Source organism: Oryctolagus cuniculus, chromosome X (assembly GCF_964237555.1).
Source record: "Oryctolagus cuniculus chromosome X, mOryCun1.1, whole genome shotgun sequence".
NCBI lineage: Eukaryota > Metazoa > Chordata > Mammalia > Lagomorpha > Leporidae > Oryctolagus > Oryctolagus cuniculus.
Window position 1 is genome coordinate 134,234,964 of NC_091453.1, and position 24,513 is coordinate 134,259,476.

The 24,513-nt window shown below is 40.0% G+C and overlaps 1 protein-coding gene and 2 long non-coding RNA genes across 7 annotated transcripts in view; 1 reads left to right on the forward strand and 2 right to left on the reverse strand.

Annotated features, from left to right (window-relative positions):
* The window catches only part of LOC103345407 (uncharacterized), a 45,200-nt gene extending 38,121 nt beyond the window's left edge, over nt 1–7,079 (reverse strand). The window contains exons 1-3 of one of the 2 annotated variants that reach the window (XR_515324.4): nt 6,887–7,065; nt 5,988–6,057; nt 4,958–5,088 (exon numbers count right to left, since the gene is read on the reverse strand). This is a non-coding gene — a long non-coding RNA (uncharacterized lncRNA). Of the gene's footprint in view, nt 1–4,957; nt 5,089–5,987; nt 6,058–6,886 lie in introns of those variants that run through there. The other variant, XR_007915614.2, reaches the window with a different exon arrangement.
* LOC138847698 (uncharacterized) lies at nt 323–1,566 on the reverse strand. The gene is made up of 2 exons (XR_011385648.1): nt 1,416–1,566; nt 323–701 (listed from the first exon to the last, which is right to left on the reverse strand). It is a non-coding gene; the product is annotated as an uncharacterized lncRNA (long non-coding RNA).
* A 77-nt stretch (nt 7,080–7,156) lies between the features above and the next one.
* VAMP7 (vesicle associated membrane protein 7) overlaps nt 7,157–24,513 on the forward strand; it is a 59,439-nt gene continuing 42,082 nt past the window's right edge. For 2 of the 4 annotated variants that reach the window (XM_017338149.3, XM_070066507.1), the window contains exons 1-3: nt 7,171–7,324; nt 16,560–16,714; nt 24,035–24,092. In XM_017338149.3, coding sequence (XP_017193638.1) covers nt 16,569–16,714; nt 24,035–24,092 — 204 coding nt within the window. In that variant the 5' untranslated portion in view covers nt 7,171–7,324; nt 16,560–16,568. Of the gene's footprint in view, nt 7,325–16,559; nt 16,715–24,034; nt 24,093–24,513 lie in introns of all 4 variants that reach the window. The other 2 variants (XM_002722201.5, XM_070066508.1) reach the window with 2 other exon arrangements.

Genomic DNA, 24,513 nt, shown 5'->3' on the forward strand with positions numbered 1-24,513 from the left:
TGAAAAACTATTAGAAGTCACAAGAGTGTTTAGTAAAGTATTATAAACAAAATTTAAAATCTGTAGCTTTCCAATAAACAAACAATCACCATTTAGAACATTTGCTCAAAAAGTAGCTCCTTCAGAAACAAGACAATACAATGCAAAGCAAATAGCTGTACCATATTAGGAAATGTACAATAGTACCTTAAACCCTAGTGAAGACTGAATTTGTTCTCTTTGTATTAATACCACATTAACATGAAAAAATAATTTTAAATTTTTTTTCAAAATAATAAGATAAAACACAATTTAAGACATTTAAAAAAACTTACTGAGAGACTTTTTTTAAAAAAAAGATTTATTTATTTATTTGAAAGGCAGAGTTACAGAGAGGCAGAGCAGAGAGAGAGACAGAGGTCTTCCATCCACTGGTTTATTCCCCAGGTGGCTGCAACAGCTAGAGCTTTGCCAATCTGAAGCCAGGAGCCAGGAGCTTCCTCTGGGTCTCCCACGCAGGTGCAGGGGCCCAAGCACTTGAGCCATCTTCTACTGCTTTCCCAGGCCATAGCAGAGAGCTGGATCAGAAATGAAGCAGCTGGGACTCGAACCGGCGCCCATATGGGATGGCGACACTGCAGGCAGTGGCTTCACCCACTACACCACAGAGCCAGCCTGACGGACTTTTAATATTTGCATAAATGGACAAAAGTACTGTGTTCCTAAAAGAAGAAATGTCATAAGGTTTTAATGTCAAAGGTTTTTAATTCTCCCCAATTTAATTTTTAGGTTTAATACAGTTTCTATTTATATCCCAATGGGATTACTTGGAGGGAAGGACCTGATAAAATTATCCCTATATTTATATGTAAAACATGCACAAAATTAGCCAAGAGTATTTTGAGAAGAATACCAGGGGGTGATTTGCACTTTCAGATATTAAAACATCATAAAGCTATAATAATTAAAATACTTGTTGCCAGTGAAGGAATAAAAACAAAAAACAGAATGGAAGAAATAGGCACAGTTATATACAAATATTTGCTATATAATAAAATATATAATTTCAAACAAGATGAAAAAGAATGTTATTTAATAAACTATAGTAAAAAATTTGACCATTTCCTCGTAAGTGTATATCAAAATATATTAGATATATATATAAAAGTTAAACATTTTAAAAAATTAGGAAAAATATTGGAAACTAATTCTATATAAAGGTCTTTTACCCTAATAAACAAGGAAAAGGCAAAATTACATAAAATTTAAGATTTCTTTGAAATATTGTAACGAAACTAAAATATTAACAATACCCTAAATAGACATTTGTGCATACAGGATAAACGCATGCACAATTTCTCACAAATGCATAAGACAAACACCCCAATAAAAAATGAAGTAATCAAGAATGAAGAACAGCCAGCACCACGGCTCACTTGGCTAATCCTCTGCCTGCGGCGCCGGCACACCGGGTTCTAGTCCTGGTTGGGGTGCTGGATTCTGTCCCGGTTGCTCCTCTTCCAGTCCTGCTCTCTGCTGTGGCCCGGGAAGGCAGTGGAGGATGGCCCAAGTCCTTGGGCCCTGCACCTGCATGGGAGACCAGGAGGAGGCACCTGGCTCCTGACTTCAGATTGGCGCAGAGCGCCAGCCGCAGCGCGCTGGCCATAGCAGCCATTTGGGGGGTGAACCAATGGAAGGAAGACCTTTCTCTCTGTCTCTCTCTCTCTCACTGTCTAACTCTGCTTATCAAAAAAAAAAAAAGAAGAAGAAGAACAAGCAATTCAGCTGTAGTGAATATCTAGTGTTTTGTTTGTCTAGTACCACTGTCCTTCGCGTGAATCCAACTATGTGATTTGAATAGAACCTCCTGGATTTCTACATGATCCCACATCTCTAACAAAAATTTATTGTTCCACAGGTGAGCACCTTTCTTAAAGATCCCTGGCTTTTACTCCCAAAATCCACTCCATTCTGACCTTTGCGTATCCAAAGCTATCAATGAGGTCAGAAAAAATACCTTGTTTCATTTTTATTTAACAAGATCTATACTTCCTAGAAGGCAGTTGTAAATTACAATTTCCTTCCTTATAACTAAAAAGCTTTTTAAGGTTCAATATTGGAGTATAAAAATAGGGAAGTTGAGAAAACTGCCAAAGTTGCAGTGAGAGAGCTTACTTCCAGAGGGAGGAAGTTTTATAATTTACTGCTCTAACTTTAGGAGTATCTTCTCTGACTTGGTTTAAAATAAGTTTCAGGGAAAGCGTTGTGGCACAGCCAGTTAAGCTACTGCTTGGCACACCAATATCTTATATGGGAATGCCTGGAACTGAGTCCCATCTTTTCTTCTGATTCAGCTTCCTGCTAATGTGTACCCTGGGAGGCAGCAGATGATGGCTCAAGTATTTGGGTCTCTGCCATCCATATGGGAGATCCAGATGGAGCTCTTGGCTCCTGGCTTCGGGCTGGCTCAGTTGTTGCAGACATTTGGAGAGTGAACCAGCAGATGGAATCTCTCTCTCTCTCTCTCTCTCTCTCTCTATCCCTCTCCTCTTCAAACAAATAACATTTCAAAATAATATAACAAGTTTCAATAAACATATAGTTGTATTTAAAATAAATAACTCATACTTCTGGCACAGGTAGTGTTGAAAGTAAAATCAACGAAGCACAGAATCTCTGTGAAAGTAAGTTAACTTTAAAGTCAGTAGAATACAATATTATGTGTATTTTATTCTAAGACTTCTTCCTGGAAGGTTGAAGATAAAGCTTTGAATTGAGGAGGTGTCATAGTGGGTAAGAATGATAATCAGACTTCTAGTGATTTATAAGCTCTTCACCCTTGGGGTCATTACACCCCCTTCTACTTACCCACCACCTTGTAGCTGACACAGGTCTTGACTTTGGCCATTTTGAAGCAACCTAGATATAATATAGGCTCACAGGCCAACAATATAAAGAAGAAGCATAGGTATTCCAAAAGAAAATCTAGATTTCAGACTCTACTAGAAGCATAACTACTAAAATTAGGAATACCACGAATTTAAAATAAGCATAATAGATATACAATAACACGTAAGAGAGGATGTTAGCAATATGATACAAAAGTAATACAACATAAAAAGAACGAAATGAAAGATCGCATAAAAGATAAAGATTCCGGCAGGCATTTGGCACTGTTTGAGACACTTGGGTTTATCCCAGCTCCACTTATTCTAGCTTCCTGCTAATGCATAACATGGAAGATAGTAGATAATGGTACAAGTACTTAGGTCTTTCTCACTCAAGTTGGAAACCTGGTTTCAGTTCCAGGCTCCTAGTTTTGGCCTGGTCCAGCCCCCGCTGTTGGGGTATTTGGGAAGTAAACAAACTGATCAAATATCTCTCTTGGTCTCTTTATCTCTCTTTGTGTCTCTCTCCTTCTTTCTCTGCCTTTGAAATAATATGAAAATAATGAAGATCAAGATAAATGGGATAATGCAAACAACTAAAAAAAGTCAATCTGTGAATTGGAAGATAAGAATGAGGAATTCTCCTAGAATGCAAAAAAATAAAAAAAGGAGAGAGCGAGAGAGAGAGACCAAATACACATATATATAAAACCAAACCTGGGCCTGGTGCTGTGGCGCAGTGGGGTAATGCACTGGCCTGAAGTGCCAGCATCCCATATGGGCGTCGGTTCTAGTCCTGGCTGCTCCACTTCTGATCCAGCTCTCTGCTATGGCCTGGGAAAGCAGTGGAGGGATGGCCCAAGTCCTTGGGCCCCTGCACCCAAGTGGGAGACCCAGAAGAAGCTCCTGGCTCCTGGCTTTGGATTGGCGCAGCTCCAGCCTTTGTGCTCGATTGGGGAGTAAACCAGCGGATGGAAGACCCCTCTCTCTCTCTCTCGCTCTGCCTCTCCTCTCTCTGTGTAACTCTGACTTTCAAATAAATAAATAAATAAAATCTAAAGAAAACCTAAGAGATGTCAGCAATTGAATTTGATGTACCAATGTACTGATATCTAGACAATAGGAATCTTACAAAAAGAAAAAGAAATTAATAACAAAGGAAAGGAAGTACTGAGGAATAATGAAGATAAATATAACAGAAAAAAAGTATATTCCTTAGCCTGACAAAAGTGCTTCTACAAAAACCTGCAAGTAACACCACACTATTGAGCCACATGTATAAATCCCAGCCCAAATGCAGAAGATGAGCTAAGATGTCCCAAATGAAGCAGTGATACGGAAGGGGGGGGCAAATTCCTCCTCTTCCTCCTTTTGTTCTGTTCAGGTCCTCTCTCAATGGAGTAAATGATGCTCACTCACTTTACTGAGTCCACCAATTAAAATACTAATTTCATTCAGAAACATCTTTACAGACACACCCAAAATTGATGTTCAATGTAGGCACCCTGTAGCATAGTGAAGTTGACACAAAACCATCACAGCCACCATACAGGAACAGGCTTAAACATAGGGTATGTGATGGGGAAAGCAAAATTTGAAGCAGGAGAGGTAGAGAATGATTGTCGCTCCCCGTCTTCGTGGAGGAACGACACAGGACCCTGCGCTGTTCTTTCGTCTGCTCGGCCCTCCCCGGGTTTGCTGCTGGTTCTTCCCGGGTTGGCTACCGTCCCTTCCACCTCCGTGGAAGGGCGGTTCCCCCTGCCACATTCCCCACTTCTGCGGGGGAGCGGCACACCGCCGGCCGGCTCTCTCGGGGGCTGCACAGGTGTTCCTCAGGTGTTCCCCTTAGATGTTCCTGGTGCATGTTGTCTCTCTCCTCCTTTATAGTCCTCTTCCACCAATCCCAACTCTGCTACCCACACGCCGAGTACGCTGCTCTCCTCCAATCAGGAGCAGGTCCTGCAGCTTGTCAAGTTGGTGAGAGGCAGCTGGGTAGAAGCTGTTGCCTCCTCTCCCAGCGCCATATTGTGCGAGAGCAGATGCATAGAATAAGTCTTAATTCCAGTAACTTAGTCTAGTCCAAGATGCTCCCCACAATGATCAGATCATGAAAAGTCTTGAATGTCTTGTGAGCACCTTAGACTTTATCTTCTATATAATGAGGATCCAATGAAGATTTTAAGCAGGATTGCAAAGTGGTCAGATTTTGTCTTAGAGTAATCTAAAGTCATGAGGAACGGAAGTGGAGGTAAAGAATATGTAAAGGAGATACTATAGGTACAGAAATATTATTCCTGATTTCCAGTGCCCAATTTATTTTAGTCACAATTCTCTGAATGTACTTTAGTTCACCTATAATCTATCCAGAGGTGAACACAATAAACAAAATTTGGTATATATTGCATTTGTTAGAGCATAACAATGTACACAGTGCCTCATGACCAGTACATTTTCCAGTGCTTGGAAAAGTTCTGAGGAATCAAGTAAGGTAACATACACAAAACATTTCACAATTCCTCATTTTTTCCTTTTCTTTACATCTAAATTAAATAAAAGTAAATGTTAGCTGTCATTATGACCTAATGAAGACACAATGAAGGATAACTAATGACAAAAATAACACCTGCTCAATAAATTGTCACTGTCCCTGACTGCTTTATATACTCTGCCTTGCAATACTGATCATTAATCACTGTGCCAATCTTTGATACTACTATGATTCTCATTTTAAATTGAGAAAAACTGAAACTGACAAGTGAGAAAAGATATTTAAGAGACAAAATTAATATAGCTTAGGTCGGTGCCGCGGCTCACTTGGCTAATCCTCCGCCTGCGGCGCCAGCATCCCATATGGGTGCTGGGCTCTAGTCCTCTGCTGTGGCCCGGGAAGGCAGTGGAGGATGGCCCAAGTGCTTGGGCCCTGCACCTGCATGGGAGACCAGGAGGAAACACCTGGCTCCTGGCTTTGGATCAGCACAGGGTGCTGGCCGCAACACACCAGCCGTAGCGGCCATTTGGGGGGTGAACCAATAGAAGGAAGACCTTTCTCTCTGTCTCTCTCCCACTATCTAACTCTGCCTGTCAAAAACAAAACAAAACAAAAGAATTATTATGGCTTACTTATTGTTTAGATGTGAGCTTTGAGGGAGTAACAGCATTCAAGATGATACCCAGCTTTCCGGTGTGGGCACTGAAAGGATGCAGGTTAGGGAAAAAAAGAAAACAGGAATGTATTAGGTCAATTGGGGATTATATTAAGTTTTAGGTGCCTGAAAGAGATTCCCAGCTGCCATTAAATAGTTGACAGAGTTACAAGAGTGTTGTCTGGGCTTCCTTTATATGGGAATCATCACTATACAGATTATAACCAAAGCAATGGTAATGGTTAATACCATCAGGAAGAGTGTGAGAAGTGATAGAGTGTAGGGCACAGCCCTATGGAATGGGAACATTACAAAGGAAAATGAAGAGCTGCCATGGACGTGAGAGGAGAACCTAAAGATAGTGATGTCTTAGGAAAAGCTAAGAACCCAGGGGACTTCAAAACGGAGGAAATAATTATTTTTAAATGTTGGAGAGCAGAAGTATGGCAATGGCCACAAAGTATTTATCTTAGCAACACCACAAATAATTTTGGCAGGAATGGAGAGGTGGGAGAAAAGCCACTGGCTTAAGTCTGTGTGTGAGGAGGCTGAGGCTGTGGGACTGAGAGAAGTGACTGCGGACTGTTTCAGAAGAGAGAAAATATGCTAATAAAGAGCGAGTAAGCCTGGAGCCGCTGAGTCATGAGAAGGAAGGGTTCACCATTGAGAAGCTAGACTCTGACCTGGCAAGAAGGAATAGGGATGTAAGAGGGTGGTCTTAGATTAAATGAAGGTAGTTTATTATTGTTATTACAAAAGTAGGGGAAAGAGGATTGGTGACGGGTCTAAGAAAGTTAGAAAATTTCATGGCGAAAGTGGAGAGTTCTGTCAGATGACTTCTATTTTGTTTGTAAATTAATAGGCGATAATACTAACCTGCTGAGACAAAGCTGGGAGATGGCGGAGCAAGCTCGACAATTCATTTATCCTGCCCACACAGTTCTGGTATATTATTTTGTAGTCCTGTATCCTCTAGTTTTCCTGTATCCTTGTAAAGCATTTAACGTTATTTACAAGGAGAGTTGTTGACTGTGTCACAGACTCGGGATTACGCCAATCGGAACTACCACTCCCGAAATGCAGTTCGGTTCCTGGGAAGGGCCGGTGACTGGGAACGCAACAGGCCCCGCCCCACCGCCTGCGCCCATTGGAGGAGCACTCACACTCCCAGGAGGCCACGCTAGGCGGGGCGCTTTACGCGGAAGTAAGCGGCGTCTCGTCACAACCTTCTCTGGGAGCGGGCAATCGGCGACCCAACGCTGACCTGAGTCCCTTGGTCCTGAGCCCGTGCGCCCACAAAGGGTGCCCAGACAGGTAAATGGACCAGGGCTCGCTCTGAGGGAGGCGGGGAGACAACGGCGGAGGGAGCGCAGAGCTGTTGATGAAAAGGTGGTGGGGGGAGCGAGGAGGCAGTGCAAGGGTGACTTGGATTTCTCTGATGTTGACAGTTCGAATTGTTGGGCAGATCCAGTTTTGCCGGAATACCTTTTCTATCTCTGAAAAGGCCTCGAGTTACAGAGTATCACAGTGCGTCACTTAAGGTGACGTTAAAGTGGAGGAAAATGCTGACTTTTCCTCAGTACCCATTCTGCAAGACCTTTCTGTAGCTTTTGAATCCCCAGAGATCGCCTGAGACTTGACGCCCTTGGCCGATGACGTCATATTCTCCTTTGCTTCCTACTTCTGGCTGTTCATGCTCCTCTGGGGTTCTTAGCCCCCTGTGCATCTTTCTTCCACCAACCATTATTGACCTCTCCTTTCTCAGCTGGATAGGAGCTATTTCTCCGCTCACACCCATTTCCTCAGTATCAGAGCTGCAGATTACTGTTATTTTTATTAACAGCCAGTATTTACCAAACTCTGATCATACAGTATAGTCTTCCCTCTCCCATTACTCCCACAATCAATTGCCGAGTCATTTTCTTTCTGTCTAATTAATTGCTCCCAACCACTTGTACCTCCATTCGCCCATCTTTGATCCTAGAGAATATTGTCAGGTTTGGGACATTCTTTCCATTTGAATAGTTGTAACAGAACAAATCTAGTCATATGGGATTATTTAACAAATAGTTTTTGAACAGCTCATATATGCTAGACACACTTCTAAATACAGGAGTTATAGCTGCAAAGAAGACATAGGTCAGTAATTCCAAATATTTACATGCTTTGAGGGTGGGGGTAAGAAGACAATTAAGATGATGTTATATCTTGGTTAATGCAAAGTAAAGCAGGTGATTGACTTGACAGGATTAGATTGTATCCTAATAAAGTCAGAGGGATTGGATTGTGTCTTGGAATTCTCAAAAAGGATATTTGTAGTACCAACAAGAATAGTCTTGATCTAACTTTTTAAAACACCTTTTCCCTTGTCTATCATAGCAATCTTTGTTCTTTGTTTTCTGTTTCCTCCAATGTTATTACATTAAAATTTGTGGTTTATTTGTCGTTGGCTTTTTCCTCTTAAGACCAAGACAAAAGAGTTAAGGATTGCATTACTATCAGTTCAACTGCATTATCTGACTTAGGGAGATAATTTGGAAGTGAAATTATTCTTTCAAAGTACTCCTTAATATAAAGTTGTCCTCCATCTCAAAATATACTCATTTATTAAGCAAAAATTTGAGGCACTGGGCTGAGCACTAGGAAAGTGAGGGTAAAATAGACACTTTCACCTTTCTTCCATGGAGAAATAATCCTAAGAGTATACTAAGGAAATTCCTCATGATACATAGGAATTCCTTTCAGAAATCTCTTGAACAATTTGAGACATCTTTAGATTATTCATTCATCACACTCTATTGGATGTATATGTTTATGTCTGTCTGCCGCCATTGTACTATGGCTCCATTGAGTATAGAAGTCTCTTCTTCCGAAGCTTTGTATCTCCAGTGTGTACTACTTTGGCTGTCATACAGTAAACTTTCAGTACCTACATGTTGAACAGAAATAGAAAGACTATTTTGATAACATTCAAATGACCTAATTTATGCAAGGCCTTCTTTGTGTAAGGTCATCAGCCTTATCCCTTAACCTTCTCATTCACAGGTTGTGGAGCATTCCATTGTATCAGGCTAGTTTATTTACCTTCTTCAGTTGTTCTCACCCCTGTGCCTTCTCTTATTCCATATCCCCCTCCTAAAATGAGTTCCCATGTCTCCTGATCACCTTACACAACCTCTTTCTTTTATTTAATAAGCCAGTATGCTTATGATACTGGGGTGGAAACATTTTCCATTGTGTATTTCCTATGAAACAGTTCTTATGAACTGCTGCAATAATTAACGTAATAATATCCTTTAAGTAAGTAATGATACAGAATCTTTTAATTTTGCATCAACTATTACTATGTGCAATGAGTTAATTCTTTCACTTATTTGTACAGCATGTTATGCTATCATTTGATTTCCACTTGGTACAAACAGATCTTTGAGTATTATTTTCTTCTTAGCCTGAGATAATTTACATGTTAATGTTATTCTGCCACACTGTCATTTTCAGAATGGCAGATAGAAGTCTCAATTCTTCAGGTCTTAGTCCATGTAGATATTTTTCAATTGTAAATTGTTACTGTAAAAGACAAATTTTGTCTTTATAATAAATTAAAAACACAATAGGAATATAGCACTGTCATTTTAGAGACTTTCTTGGCATTTATGCGTTCCTAAACATGAATGTAAATACATCACTGACTTGTGTACTTTTGCTCATTTATAAGATATTCATGCAAATTATCTAGAATATTCTTTATATACTTTAGTGTTTTCAAAATAAAAATATGGAATTTAAAAATTTCTCAGAACACATGGATTTGAATATGAGGAACATTGACTTGGCCTTTCCCTATACTCAGTTCCCTAAAACTGTCTTCAACCTGTACTTGAAGATGCTTCCACTGAGAAAAACATTTGTGCCCTTGTTATTTTGATACTAAATTGTTCTATACTTGCAGTCTCTTACTGCTAAGGTTGGGATATATTTTGAGTGTCCTCCAAGGCTTCATGTGTTGAAATTCAGTCCCCATTGTGAAGTATTAAGAGACTGGAAACTTAATCCAACTATGTTGTTTAGAGATGGGGCCTTTGGGAAGTGATTAGGATTAGATAAGATCATTAGATTGGAGCTGCCATGATTATAAGCAGAGGAAGAAACATGAAAACATGAACACTCTCTGTCTCTTCTCATGTTATGCTTTGTACTACCTCAAGACTACCAGTAAAAAGGTCATCACCAGATGAAGCCCCCCCTAGACTTTATACTTCTAGAACTGTGAGCCAAAACAAACCTTTTTCTTTATAAAACAGCATGCCTTTGGTATTTTGTTATTGAAAAAATGGACTAATACAGTTACTTACAAATGAGCATATTCTCAAAGTTCTTTTGTGAGCTTATTGTTTGGAAATCTGTATGCATTTTTCTCTATCAATTATGTTATCCATGACATCAACATTATTATGTCAACCAGTAGCACATTATTAATCTTTTAATTTGGTGGATTTCAAAGCCTTCTCCACAATTTATAATAACTTTTTTTAAGATTTATTTATTTATTTGAAAGGCAGAGTTACAGACAGAGAGAGGTAGAGACACAGAGAGAAGTCTTCCATCTTCTGATTCACTCGCCAAATGGCCGCAATGGCTATAGCTGGGCCAATCTGAAGCCAGGAGCCAGGAGGTTCTTCCAGGTCTCCCACGTGGGTACAGGGGCCCAAGCACTTGGGCTATCTTCTACTGCATTCCCAGGCCATAAACAGGGAGCTGGATCAGAAGAGCAGCAGCTGGGACTCGAACTGGCAGGATGTCAGCTCTGCAGGTAGAGATTTAATCTACAATGCCACAGTGCCAGCCCCTATAATAACTCTTTTATTTAAAAAAAAAAAAAACCTACATCTAGAATTCTCATTTGGATTCCTCCAGTAGCCTTTAAAACAATCCTAGTTTGTGGGGAAAAAAAATCCTTTTTCTTGGAACCTTAACACAGTAGAAACAGGCTTTTCTAACTCCAAACTATTGTAGATTGCCATTTTGGCCCATATTTCTAAGGACCTTCCTCTAATATTAGTGAAAACAAAGATAGGATAGATGTTTTGGAGAGAGAGGAAGGCAAGTTGGGGTGATGTATATGGAAAGGAGAAAATAGGATTGAGTAAGGAGGAATAGTAAATTTCTAAAGCAGGAGTTTGTTGTATATTACATTATGCCCTCCATGAAGCTGTGTTTAAGTCCTGCCCCCAGTACCTGAAAATGGGACTTTATTTGGAAATAGACTCTTTGCAGATGTAAGCTGAAATGAGGTCATGCTGAAAGAGTGGGCTCTTGCTTCAGTATGACTGGTGTCTTTATAAAAAGAGAAGAGATAGACAAAATGCTATGTGAAGACACAAATACAGAGAGAACACGATGGGACACCAGAGGCAGAATTTGAAGTGCTGCTGCTGCAAGCCAAAAGAACACAAAATATTGCCAGCAAAATACCAGAAACTAGAAAGAAGGAAAAAAAAACAAAAAAGGATGTTCCCTTATAGGTTTCAGAGGGAGTGTGGCCCTGCCAACACCTTAATTTTGGATTTATGGCCTTCAGAGCTATGAGATCGTAAATTTCTATTTTTCAAGCCACCCAGTTTTTAGTACTTAGTTATTGCAGCCACAGAAAACTTATACCAGATTTTTTAAAGTTTATTTTTATTTATTTGAAAGGTAGAGAGACAGAGAGAAAGAGATTTCACTCTTAAATCCACTGGTTCATTCCCCAAAGGCCTGCAACAGTTGAGGCTGGGCCAGGCTGAAGCCAGGAGCCATGAACTCCATCCAGGTCTCCCACATTAATGAAAAGAACACAAGTACGTGAGATATTATCAGCTGCCTCCCAGATTGCCCAGTAGTAGGAAGCTGGATCAGAAGCAGAGATGGAACTCAATCTCAGGCCCCCCAATATGAAATGCAGTGCCACAAGTGACATTTGAACCTACTGCACCACCACGCCTACCCCCAATTCTTTTCTTGAATATTATGTTTATTTAGCATATTATGGGATTCACATACTGCTAATCTTTGAGCCAGATCTTTACAATGTTCTTTCTGCTGCTACAGTTGTCTCTGTTATCGCAATGCCCATTAAAATGTTATAGATTATATTGCTAAAGAATTACAGTAGGGACAGGTGACACTCTATTACAGGTGAGATATTTAGCAAAATAGGAGAGAAGAATTCAAAAGACAAATACCATGTTTTCTCTGATAGGTGGTAGTTAATATAGAATACAAAAAAATGTATAGGAATGAGGGGCCAGCACTGTGGCATAGCAGGTGAGGCCACTGCCTGTGGTGCCAGCATCCCATAAGGGCGCCGGATTGAGGCCTGGCTGCTCCACTTCCGATCCAGCTCTCTGTTGTGGCTTGGGAAAGCAGTGGAGGAGGGCCCAAGTCCTTGGGCCCCTGCACACATATGGGAAGACCTGGAGGAAGCTCCTGGCTCCTGGCTTCGGATCAGTGCGGCTCCGGCTGTTGCAGCCAATTGGGGACTGAACCAGAGGATGGAAGACCTCTCTCTCTCTGCCTCTCCTTTTCTCTCTGTGTAACTCTGATGTTCAAATAAGTAAATTAATCTTTAAAGAAATGTACAGGAATTAAACAGACATCTTCTGATTTGTTTTTAGCTCTTGTTTATTCTGTGGAACTGTGGTCTTTCTACTTTTTACTTGTTGAATATTATGGCTAGTGGTGCATTAAGCCTGTGACTATAGAGTGGATAGAAATTATGTTTTTTGCAAAAATTAAAAAAAGGAAGGGGGGATATGATCATCTTCTTAGAATTGTACCTATGCAATACATGAAATGTATTATCTTTATATTCATAAAAATTAACAAATAGTTCCTGTTAGTGACATCTAGAAGAAAAGTAAAGGTTTTGTTGTTATGTGAATAATGTTTACCAGTCATTTTTTAATTGAGAACTGCTTTCATTGAACAAAAACACTGCTTCCCTATAACTTGTAGCCATTGATTATAGTTATATTTTCATTAATGTGCTACCTGTTCCAGGCAACTATACCTTATATAAATTTTAAAACTATTGTCATGTTCCTTCTAGGTCTTTTTATGTCAAATATCTCTAGTTCCTGCAGCCATTCTTCAGGTGACACAATCTCCTGATCTTTCACCCATACTGTTCTCTGTCCAGTCTTGAAGTGTTATGCTCAGAGTTGCATTCAATATTACATATATGTTCTAACCAGCATAGAATATAATAACAATAGTACTAAAAGAAGTTGAGACAGCCTATTTTAAAAAGATTTATTTATTTATTTATTTGAGAGAGACAGAGAAAAAGAGAGCTCTTCCATCTGCTGGTTTGCTCCCCAAATGGCCACAACAGCCAGGGCTGAACCAGACCAAAGCCAAGAGCCAGAAACTCCATCCAAGTCTCCCGTGTACATGGCAGGAGCCCAAGTATTGATGCTGCTTTCCCAGGCATGTTAGCAGGGAGCTGGAACAGAAGCAGAGCAGCTGGGACTCAAACCAGTGCTCAAATGACATGCTGATATCCTAAGCAGTGACTTAACCTGCAGCACAATACTGACCCCAAGATACTCCATTAATATAATTTAAGATTATGTAAGAATTTTAAGGGATTACCCCAAGTGGTTGGTTCATAATGAATTTACAGTCCACTAGAACAGCTAGATCTTTTTATGCTAATTGTTGCCAAGTTCAGTTTTCTTCTTAAGCTTGGCAGGGGCTGAGGTTGCTACTTTTTCATCTGTTCAAGAGACCATATTTCTTATCTGTTCCTCTTTGTATTTTTGTTTCACTCCACTGTATGTCTCTGACCTTAAGCAGTGACCTACTTACTTATAAAATTTCAGTTATTGTTTTTACAGTCTTCATTCTCTGTGTGAGTGACCACATCTAGGAGCTGACATCTGTCCTTTGTTGAGGCGTTTTTCCCTTTGGTTTTTGGGCTCCCACACTCTTCTGACTTTTCTCACTTTCCCAGTTGGTTTTCCTCAGTCATCTTTGTGGGTCCCTATTCATCTGTCTTTCCTTCAACTTTTGGTTATGACTTGTGTTTTATATCTAACAGTATTCTTTTTTCTGTATGCAGTGTGTCTTCAAATAAATCATGTTTAAAATGGCAGGTTTAGTGAACTCATCTGAGGATAAAAGGGTGCAGAATCAATTCCCGAGGGAGGTCAGGTAGTAAAAGAAGAATCAGCAAAGACAAAATGCAGCTAGAGACATAGGAGTATTTCAAGAAGGAGGATTTGTCAGTGATGTTGATTATTCCTGAGAGGTCAACTAAGGTGAGAATAGAGAAGTGACTGCTGCATTTTGTAGCACAGGCTGTTGATGGTCTCAGAAACCATAGTTTTCTGGAGTGTTAAAGGTGAAAGCCAGATTATAGTAAGTTGAAGAGTTAAAAGGAGGAAGAGCAGCAGACATAGTGTGTAGACAATTATTTTAAGAAATAGAACAATTTTTGAAGTATGTTACATAATCAAGGGAGATAAAGTATAAGGCAGTAATTTGGAAACTAGAATTTGCAACATATGTGTAAGGAGAATTCTAAAAAGAGATTGACTGAAGACATCACCCTGGGGAGCAACCTCATTTCTAGAGCAAGAATGAACAAAAGACTGCAAGAGGAGTTGAGCCCAAGAAACAGATGACTTCCCTCTGTTGTGTGTGCTGTCCTTTGGTGCTGGGATTCCAATCAGAACTCAGTAGGTTCCCTGATCTTAAGCACTTTAGAGTCTGCTGCTGTGTTTCACACAAAATATAGTTGTGTGAATCACTTGCATCCAGACAATCTTGTTTTAAATACAGGTTTCAGGGGCCAGCGCTGTGTTGCAGCAGGTTAAGCTGCCAACTGTAGCTCCAGCACCCCATATGGGCACCAGTTCCATTCCCTGCTGTTCCACTTCTGACCCAGCTCCCTGATAATGTGTATGGGAAACCAGCAGAATATGGCCCAAGTGCTTGTGCCCCTGCCGCCCACATAGAGGACCCGCACGGAGTTCCAGACTCCTGGTTTCAGCCTGTCCCAGCTCCAGCTGTTATGGCCATTTGGGAAGTGAACCAGCGAATGGAAGATTGATCTCTCTCTCTCTCTCTCTCTCTCTCTTGCTTTGACTCTGCCTTTCAAATAAAAAATAAATAAACCTTTAAATAGAGATTCCAGAGCACCACCTCAGGCCTACAGAATCAGAATTTTAGAGGATGATGCCAAGAATTTGAACTTTTAGCAACTATCATTCTGCTATCTAAGATTCATATTCTTAGTCCAGTTTGAGAACCAGTGGTCTATTGAATAAAGCTAAACATATAACATTAAGTTGAAGAGTTAATTGAAGATAAATAAGGTGTTTTTCATCTCTTTTTTTATGTTTATGCCCTCAAATGGGAGAAACTGTGCCAATGTGTAGGAAAAAACAGCACATATTCATAGCTAAACATAAGGAAAATATCTTAAACTCCTATCATGCCGTTTCAATAATATTTTGTTTAGGAAATATCTTACTATAAATTTGCAAAACCATGCTTCTCTTGAAAGGTTTGGATTATTTTCATTTTCTATGATGGATAATTCCTTCATACTAAAGACACTGTACTGTTTAGAGATAAGATTGTTTTGAGAATCATATTTGCTTGGTTTAAATCACAACTCTATCACTAATTCTATAATTTTGGACAAATTACTTAAGTTATCTATACTTCAGTTTCTACATGTATAATAGGAGTATCAAAATAATGTATAATTAGGGCTGGCGCTGTGGCGTAGCAGGTAAAGCTGCCTGCAGTACTGGCATCCCATATAGGTGACGGTTCTAGTCCCAACTGCTCCACTTCCAATCCAGCTCTCTGCTATGGCCTGGGAAAACAGTAGAAGATAGTCCAAGTCCTTGGGCCCCTGCACCCGCATAGGAGACCCGGAAGAAGCTCCTGGCTCCTGACTTCGTATCAGCCCAGCTCCAGCCGATGTGGCCAATTGGAGACTGAACCAGCAGATGGAAGACCTCTCTCTCTCTCTCTCTCTCTCTCTGCCTCTCCTTCTCCCTTGGTGTAACTCTGATTTTCAAAAAAATAAATAAATAAATATTTTTAAAAGTGTATGATCTCATTGAGTTGTGAGGATTAAATGAACTAATAATTGCAAAATACTTAAAATGGTGCCTGGTACATAGTAAGCACTTAATATGGGCTATTACTGTTAATAACTATTTTGTATATGTACAGTCTAATTTCTGTTGACCTATTTCTCTAGGATAATTTTTCAGGATGGGATTATTACATTCAATGATTATTGTATCTTTATGTCCATTTGCTATCTATGGTCATTGCTTTTCAGTTTGTGATGAATAATTTTTAAATGCACCTATTAATGATGTATGTGTGTACTTTGTATGTCTCTTTATATGTAAGCATGTAGAAGACTATGACTTTGTTAAGTTTACTATCTCCAGGTAGATGTTGATAAGTGATAGTAAGCTTATTTTGATAGATCATGTCAGGGAAATACTCTAAATCTGTATCTTTTTTTTCCTTTTGATAGATTGAAGCCATGGCCATTCTTTTTGCTGTTGTTGCCAGGGGAACCACTATCCTTGCCAAACATGCTTGGTGTGGAGGAAACTTCCTTGAGGTTACGGAGCAGATTCTGGCCAAGATACCTTCTGAAAATAACAAACTAACTTACTCACATGGCAAGTGAGTTCTACTCTGCCTGTAGTAGAGGGTGAAAGAAAAGGATTCTCTTATTGTAATCAGAATTGTGGAAAGCTAGAAAATAAGTTTCTACATGGATACTTTGAATAAGATGACAGAACAGTAACCTTCAGCAACTTAGAAAATATCTGGTTTTATTACTTATAAATTACTTATATTTTATTCTATGATTTGTTTTAAATTGTTTTATTCTATTATTGAAGTGATCTTGTTTTATTTTTAAGATATGGAAATGTTAGATAGAAAAATGACTGTTATGGGGCTCTGTGAAATGATACAGCTAAGATACATAATATTCCTTTGTTCATTCTTTCAGTAAATATTTACTGAATACTTAATTATTGCCGGGCACTTTGGTGCTGGGGATACAATATTTTCCCTCATAGAGGTTATAGTTTAATGAGGGAGACAGTCTCATCCTTAGATAATTATAGTAGAGGAGGGAAGGTAGTAGGTAAGGGGATGATGTTCCAGTTAGAAGAAACAGCAGGTAGGGAAATATGAAAACGTGAAACCATAGGGCATTTTTAGATAACTGTAGGTTCCTAAGAAGTTAGATGTTACCCTATGAGCAATAGGAGGCCTTGGAGGTTTTCAGCCATGGTTTGACATGTCAGGTTTTGCTTTAGAAAGATCACTTTGGTGGCTTAAGGGAGATAACATAGGTGGGAAATCGGAATAATCAGATAAAAAGGGCCTCAACCTTCCTCATGAGTACTTTTACCACTTAACTCATATCTATTTCCGTAATTCTCTTTTTTAAAAGATTTTATTTATTTATTTGAGAGGTAGAGTTACAGACAGTGAGAGGGAGAGACAGAGAGAAAGGTCTTCCTTCTGTTGATTCATTCTCCAGATGGCCGCAACGGCTGGAGCTGGGCTGATCTGAAGCCAGGAGCCAGGTGCTTCCTCCTGGTCTCCCATGTGGGTGCAGGGGCCCAAGGACTTGGGCCATCTTCTACTGCTTTCCCAGGCCATAGCAGGGAGCTGAATTGGAAGAGGAACAGCTAGGACTAGAACCCAGCGCCCATGTGGGATGCTGGTGCCGCAAGCAGAGGACTAACCTACTATGCCATGGCACCGGACCCTCCTTAATTCTTGTCTCAAAAGAAGGTCTTTATCATTTTCCAGGGCTTATCTTGTATACAGTTTAGGATCTAGTCTAAACCACTGGGAGAGAGAGAGACTCCAAGATGTAATGTGAATTAAAATGAGATAGTCCAGGCCGGCACCGTGGCTCAATAGGCTAATCCTCCGCCTAGCGGCGCTGGCACACCAGGTTCTAGTCCCAGTCGGGGCACCAGATCCTGTCCCGGTTGCCCCTCTTCCAAGCCAGCTCTCTGCTGTGGCCAGGGAGTGCAGTGGAGGATGGCCCAAGTGCTTGGGCCCTGCACCCCATGGGAGGCCAGGATAAGTACCTGGCTCCTGCCATCAGATCAGCGCGGTGCGCCGGCCACAGCGCACCGGCTGCGGCGGCCATTGGAGGGTGAACCAACGACAAAGGAAGACCTTTCTCTCTGTCTCTCTCTCTCTCTCACTGTCTACTCTGCCTGTTAAAAAAATAAAATAAAATAAAATAAAATAAAATAAAATGAGATAGTCCAAAGATGAGCAGTTTGTGGGTGATGAGGTGGTTTGGCCAAGTACCTTCCACCTCTGGCCAAAGTAATAGCTGAGTTCTTGCCCAGTATTTCCAGAACATGTCATCTCTGGCTGTTCAGTCATAGACTCAGCTATAACTCTGTTGCCATAGAGAAAATTATAGGATATCAGGAGATGACTTGCAGTATTCCATTTTACTGTCTGGCCACTGAAATATATGAATATACTCTTCTTTCCAACAAAGAACATGCTTCTACCCTGAGGAAAGTAGCTCTGTATCTAGCTAAGTCTAAGTCCAGAGTGTATGGGTAATAGATAGTCCTCTCCATTTGGCTTAGGAGTGGCTTTTGGACTCACTGACTATCAATTAAAAAATAAACCATATGTTTCCCCTGCTTCCCCAGCCCACTTCAATAGGTAATGGTGGAATAAGAATAGGATCACCAAAGTGAGAGTTGAAAACACCTATTTGGAAAAGGAAAGATTAAAAATGTAGAGGTCACTGCTTCCTAGCAGTGATCAAGTAACTAAATCACGCCAATTTCAGAGACTGCCTGCTCTGGGTAAGGCGTGGTTAGGGAACTGCTTCTTGGAGAAACTACCTCTTTTCTCCATGACTCATGACTGTGCTTTCCAGGAGATTCTTCCTGGCCCATTATCCATTCTGGCCACATCTAAAATGGGTGTCAAGGAGTATGTCATTTTAGAACTGTAAATATTTTGTAGTCTGCTTCCTGCCAGTAGGTTTGGGAGCCCAGAGATTGCTATTGGGTTAAATAATCTCAGCCTCATAGAAGTATGACTTTGCAGTTTCTTCAAAAATTTATTAAGCTTATAATATATGTGTTTCTGGTCAGTTCCCAGGAAAATGTCCAGGGAAGGGAAATACAATCCCTTTTGGGCAAGACGGGGAAATAGGACATATATCTTCTCACATTTTATGAGCCAGAATTTAGTAACGTAGCCATATCTAGCTACAAGGGAGGTTAGAACATGTAATCTAATTAAAATATGTTTGTAGGAGGAGATGTTGTCTGTCCACTGTGTCTCCCTTACCTGTGTCCTGATGTAGTCATCTGTGTCTTCTAGGGTGAAGTTACATTACTGAGATTTCTTTTTAACCTGCTGCCTTACTTTCTTTCCTACAATGATATTCCATCATCCCAGTAAACATTTTATTACTATACACCAAAAAGAACAAAAAATAAATTTTACCGTATGTTAAACACTTCACCTAAAATCTGTTCTTCGTGTTATTCCTTTCTTCTTTAAAGGCATCACCAAACACTCAGTTGGCTAAACCTGAAACTTCAGAATCACATTTGATTTCTTCTTCAGATTCTTGCCATCTTCTTACAAGAAGTATTTCAATCCATTCCTTCTCTGCTGTCCCCCACTATCACAGTGTAGTTCAGGCCTTCATTGTTTCTCATTTCTAATACCTTCCTCCTAGGTCCCCGGTAAACTTTTGCTCATTTTGCAGGTCTCAAATGAAATACTTTGCTTAATTTTTATTTTAATTCCTCTAAAAGGACATTTCTGATCATGTCCCTCCCTTCAGCAAGTACTCGCCTGCTCTCAGGGTAAAATTCTTCAATATGATTTAGAAGATTCTTCATGATCACACCCTGTTCCCTTCTCTGGTCCCATCTCTCATTTACTTTTGCCCTCAGTTTTGTTTTCTAGCCACACTTAGCTATTTAGACTTCAGTGCTGGATTCTTTTTCTCTTCTTAATCTTTGCAATAGCTGTGACCTTTTAATGGAAATATTTATCATACTTATTTAAAAAATCTGATTCTGTCTTCCTGAATTTAGATGTGTCCTCTTCTGAAAATCTCTGAACTTCGAAACAGGTCAGGTACTTCCTTTTTGTGTTTCTATATAGCATCTAATGCTCATTCATATTATCACTCATCACACTATATTATAATTGCAATCCTGAGTTTTTGTCTCTGTCCCCTGACCAAAGGCTCCTTGATATGGGGATTATACTGTGTTATCTTTTGTGGCCTGAAAACATACAGAGAAAGTGATTATTTCCATTTTTGACATTGTGTTTAAGTTCTCTATAGTAAGTCTAGTTGGATATATCAAGTAAACAGTACTGTATGTAGGCTTGGAACTCAGGAGATACTGGATTTGGTAATCGTCACCTTAATTGTGATAGCTGAAAACAGACATCAACAACAAAATATGAGAATGGATATTACTCTTCAGGGAGAGTGTGTGAGAAAAGCAGGGGACTGAGGATGCTAAAAAACATTAAGTATAGAAAGATACTGTAATAAAAACCAGATATATTAGTCGTCTTGGGCTGCTATAATAATACCATAGACGGTGGCTTAAACAACAGGCATTTATTTCTCATAGTTCTGGAAACTGGGCAAGGTGCCAGCCAATTTAATTCCTGGAGAGGGCCCTTTTCCTGGCTTGCAAATGGCTGCCTTCTTGCTGTGTTCTCACATGGCAGAAAAATAATTATCTCTCTCTTTTTTAAAGATTTATTTATTTATTTGAAAGTCAGAGTTACAGAGAAGGAGAGGCAGAGAGAGACAGAGAGAGAAAGAGATCTTCCATTCACTGATTCACTCCCCAGTCAGGGCTGGGCCAGGCCAAAGCCAGTTGGTAGGTGCCAGGAGCTTCTTCTTGGTCTCCCAAATGGGTTCAGGGGCCCAAGGACTTGGACCATCCTCTGCTGCTTTCCCAGGCACATTGGCAGGGAACTGGATTAGAAATGGAGCAGCCGGAACTCAAACCTGTGCCCATATGGGATGCCGGCACTGCAGGCAGTGGCCTCACCCACTACGCCACATTGCTGCCCCCAGATCTCTCTCTTTGAAGCAGTTCTTCTATCATGAGATCCCCATCCTCATAATCTAACCCTCATTTAACTCCCAAAAGCCCCATCTCTGAATACCAGCACACTGGATGTAATGGCTTCAACATAGGAATTTTGGAATGGCACAGTTTAGTTCAGAGTACCAGGCAAACCTGGTGTCAAGAATTCTAGTAGAGAGAAAACACTTTCTAGAATAAGGAAGTGATCTTCACTGAGAGCCACTGGATATGGTAGTGTGGAAGTCATTGAGATGGGATTGATATGAACAGTTTCAGATTTGTGGAGAAAGTTATTTTCCCATACTTCTGTATAATTCTTATCAGGCCTCTGTGTGAGCATTAATAATATAATTCAATAGGTACTCCTGTCTACCCACTTGCCCAAGGTTGAAATTTGGGAGGCAAAATTTAGTTATCTTTCTGTCTCATCCCAAGTCGCCAGTCACCAAGTTCTGTAAATGTTGCCTCCTCTCTCTCTTTACTCTCCATTCTTCTTCATTACCCATACTACTTTCATTTCCTTTATCATTTCTTACCTGGTTAGGTGCTCCTTTGAGTCACTTCTTTTTTAAGAGTTTATTTATTTATTTAAGAGGTAGAGTTATATAGACAGAGAGGGAGAGACATAGAGAGGTCTTTCATCCGCTGATTCACTCCCCAAATGGCCTCAGTAGCTGGAGCTGGATCCATCCAAAGCCAGGAGCCAAGAGTTTCTTCCAGGTCTCCCATGCTGGTGCAGGGACCCAAGGACTTGGGCCATCTTCCCAGGCCATCAGCAGGGAGCTGGATCAGAAGTGGAGCAGCTGGGACACAAATCAGGACCCATATGGGATGCCAGTGCTGCAGGCAGAGGCTTAGCCTACTGCTACACATTGCTGGCCCCTGAGTCAGTTCTTCACATTCTGGCCAAAGCATCCTTGTTTTGTTTTGTTTTGTTTTATTTTTTTTTACTTATATAAAATAAAGAAATTTCATATGTACAGATTTGAGCATAATGATACTTCTCATCCTATCCTCCCTACCACCCACACTCCCACCCTCCCTCAGCCTTCCATTCTTATTTTTCTCTTGATTTTTACGATGATATACTTTAGTTTATTTTACAATAACAAGCTTAACCCTCCACCAAATAAAGAATTAAGCAAGTAGTAAGTAGAAAAACCACTGTTCCTTAAGAATATAGACAAAGGCTGTAAACAATAATCAAATCTCAAAATGTCAATTTTGCTCATATACATTACATGTTTTTGTGTTTTGTATATTAATTGCCACATATCAGTGAAAACATATGGCATTTGTCTTTTGAGGACTGGCTTATTTCACTTAGCGTAATGCTTTCCAGTTGCATCCACGTTGTTGCAAGACAGAATTTCATTCTTTTTTAATAGCTGAGTAATATCCCATAGTGTATATATACCACATTTTCTTTATACAGTCATCAGTTGATGGACATCTGGGTTGATTCCATATCTTAGCTGTTGGGAATTGAGCTGCCATAAATGTAGGGGTACAGATCACTCTTTCATATGATGATTTCATTTCCTTTGGGTAAATTCACAGCAGGGACAAAGCATCCTTTTTAAAGTGCAAATGTGATCACATTCTTCCATCTTTTGATACTTGTTCATTGTCCTTAGGTTTTATGAATAGTATGGTTTATAAAGTCTTGCAAAACCTTGTATTTGTTACTTATTCAGCCTCATTTTTCCAACCAGTTTGTTTTTTTCCCTTACATTCTATCCAGTTTTACTTTCCTATATCCAATATGTGCCCTTTTTATCTCCAGGCTCTTAATACTTATTGGTTCCTCACTCTAAGATACCCTTTGCTAATTTTTTTTTTTTTTGGACAGGCAAAGTGGACAGTGAGAGAGAGAGACAGAGAGAAAGGTCTTCCTTTGCCGTTGGTTCACCCTCCAATGGCCGGCGCGGCCGGCGCACCGCGCTGATCCAATGGCAGGAGCCAGGTACTTATCCTGGTCTCCCATGGGGTGCACGGCCCAAGTACTTGGGCCATCCTCCACTGCACTCCCTGGTCACAGCAGAGAGCTGGCCTGGAAGAGGGGCAACCGGGACAGGATCTGGTACCCCGACCGGGACTAGAACCTGGGGTGCCGGCGCTGCAAGGTGGAGGATTAGCCTAGTGAGCCGCGGCGCTGGCCCCCTTTGCTAACTTTTTGAATTTCCATCTCTTCATATTCTTTGAGTCCCAAATCAGACATTGATTTTTTCAGGAATTCTTTCCTGTTACACTTTGGCAAGTCTCTTATGGCCTCCTCTTTGTCCGCAGAGTACCATGTACTGCCTTTAATTTCTTCATCATCCTAATTGCCATGCTGCACTGTAATTCCCTGCACTTTGATCCCCATGAAGGCAGGGACTGATAGCTTTGTTTCCGTGTAACTCAGCATCCAGCACAGTAACGGGCTCAATGTAGATATGCAAACATGTTAGTGTAGAATACTTGGTAGAAAGCACATTTGCTTTGAGATCTTCAGAAAAAGCAAGGAAGAATATATGGACCCATTGGGATTTAATCTTAATTGTGTATCCCTCCTAAGATGTCATCTCTTATTCAGGCCTTAAGAGCCCAGTTATGTATTTGCAGCTATCATTCTAATAGGTAATAAACATACTGTTGCACTGTGTCACCGGAGTAGAGAGTTCTTTTAATTTCTTATGTACTCCTTTTAGTTTGACATGAGAGAAACAGATGTATGGAGCAAGGAGGCAGAGAGAGAAAGAATAGACTTATCTCTAAATAATAGGGTGATATTGACAGTACTAAACTTACTTATACTTAGAAGGTAGAGATGAAAGAGATGTTATTTATAACTAGTTTTATATCTTTTATTCTACAGTTATTTGTTTCATTACATCTGCCAAGACAGGATTGTGTATCTTTGTATCACTGATGATGTAAGTAACTTGAAGACATAATGCTATTTATGTACATTGTTAACACAGTTTTTAATTATCTGTACCTATGGTAAGTAAAGATGATGGGAACTTTCTTAGAAATGTTCTGAAACTTTGCATTTGTCATATAGAGCAACACATGACAGGAAAACACAATACCTGGTTGGTTTTGGTAAAGTATTAACTTATTGCTACTTCTATGTTTGTCCTATTGTGTGGTGAGAATTGGTGATCATAATTATGATTCTTTGGTATCAAATCCTCCCAAAAATTGTTTAACTAGAATGTTAAATAGATTATTTCATTTCTCTAATAAATACTTTCTGAATTTTAGATGTACATACTTTGGAAAAACAGTGTCATAGCATATTACAATCAAGTGTGTAATAGTTTATATTGGTTAAGTTGGTTTTGTTTTGTT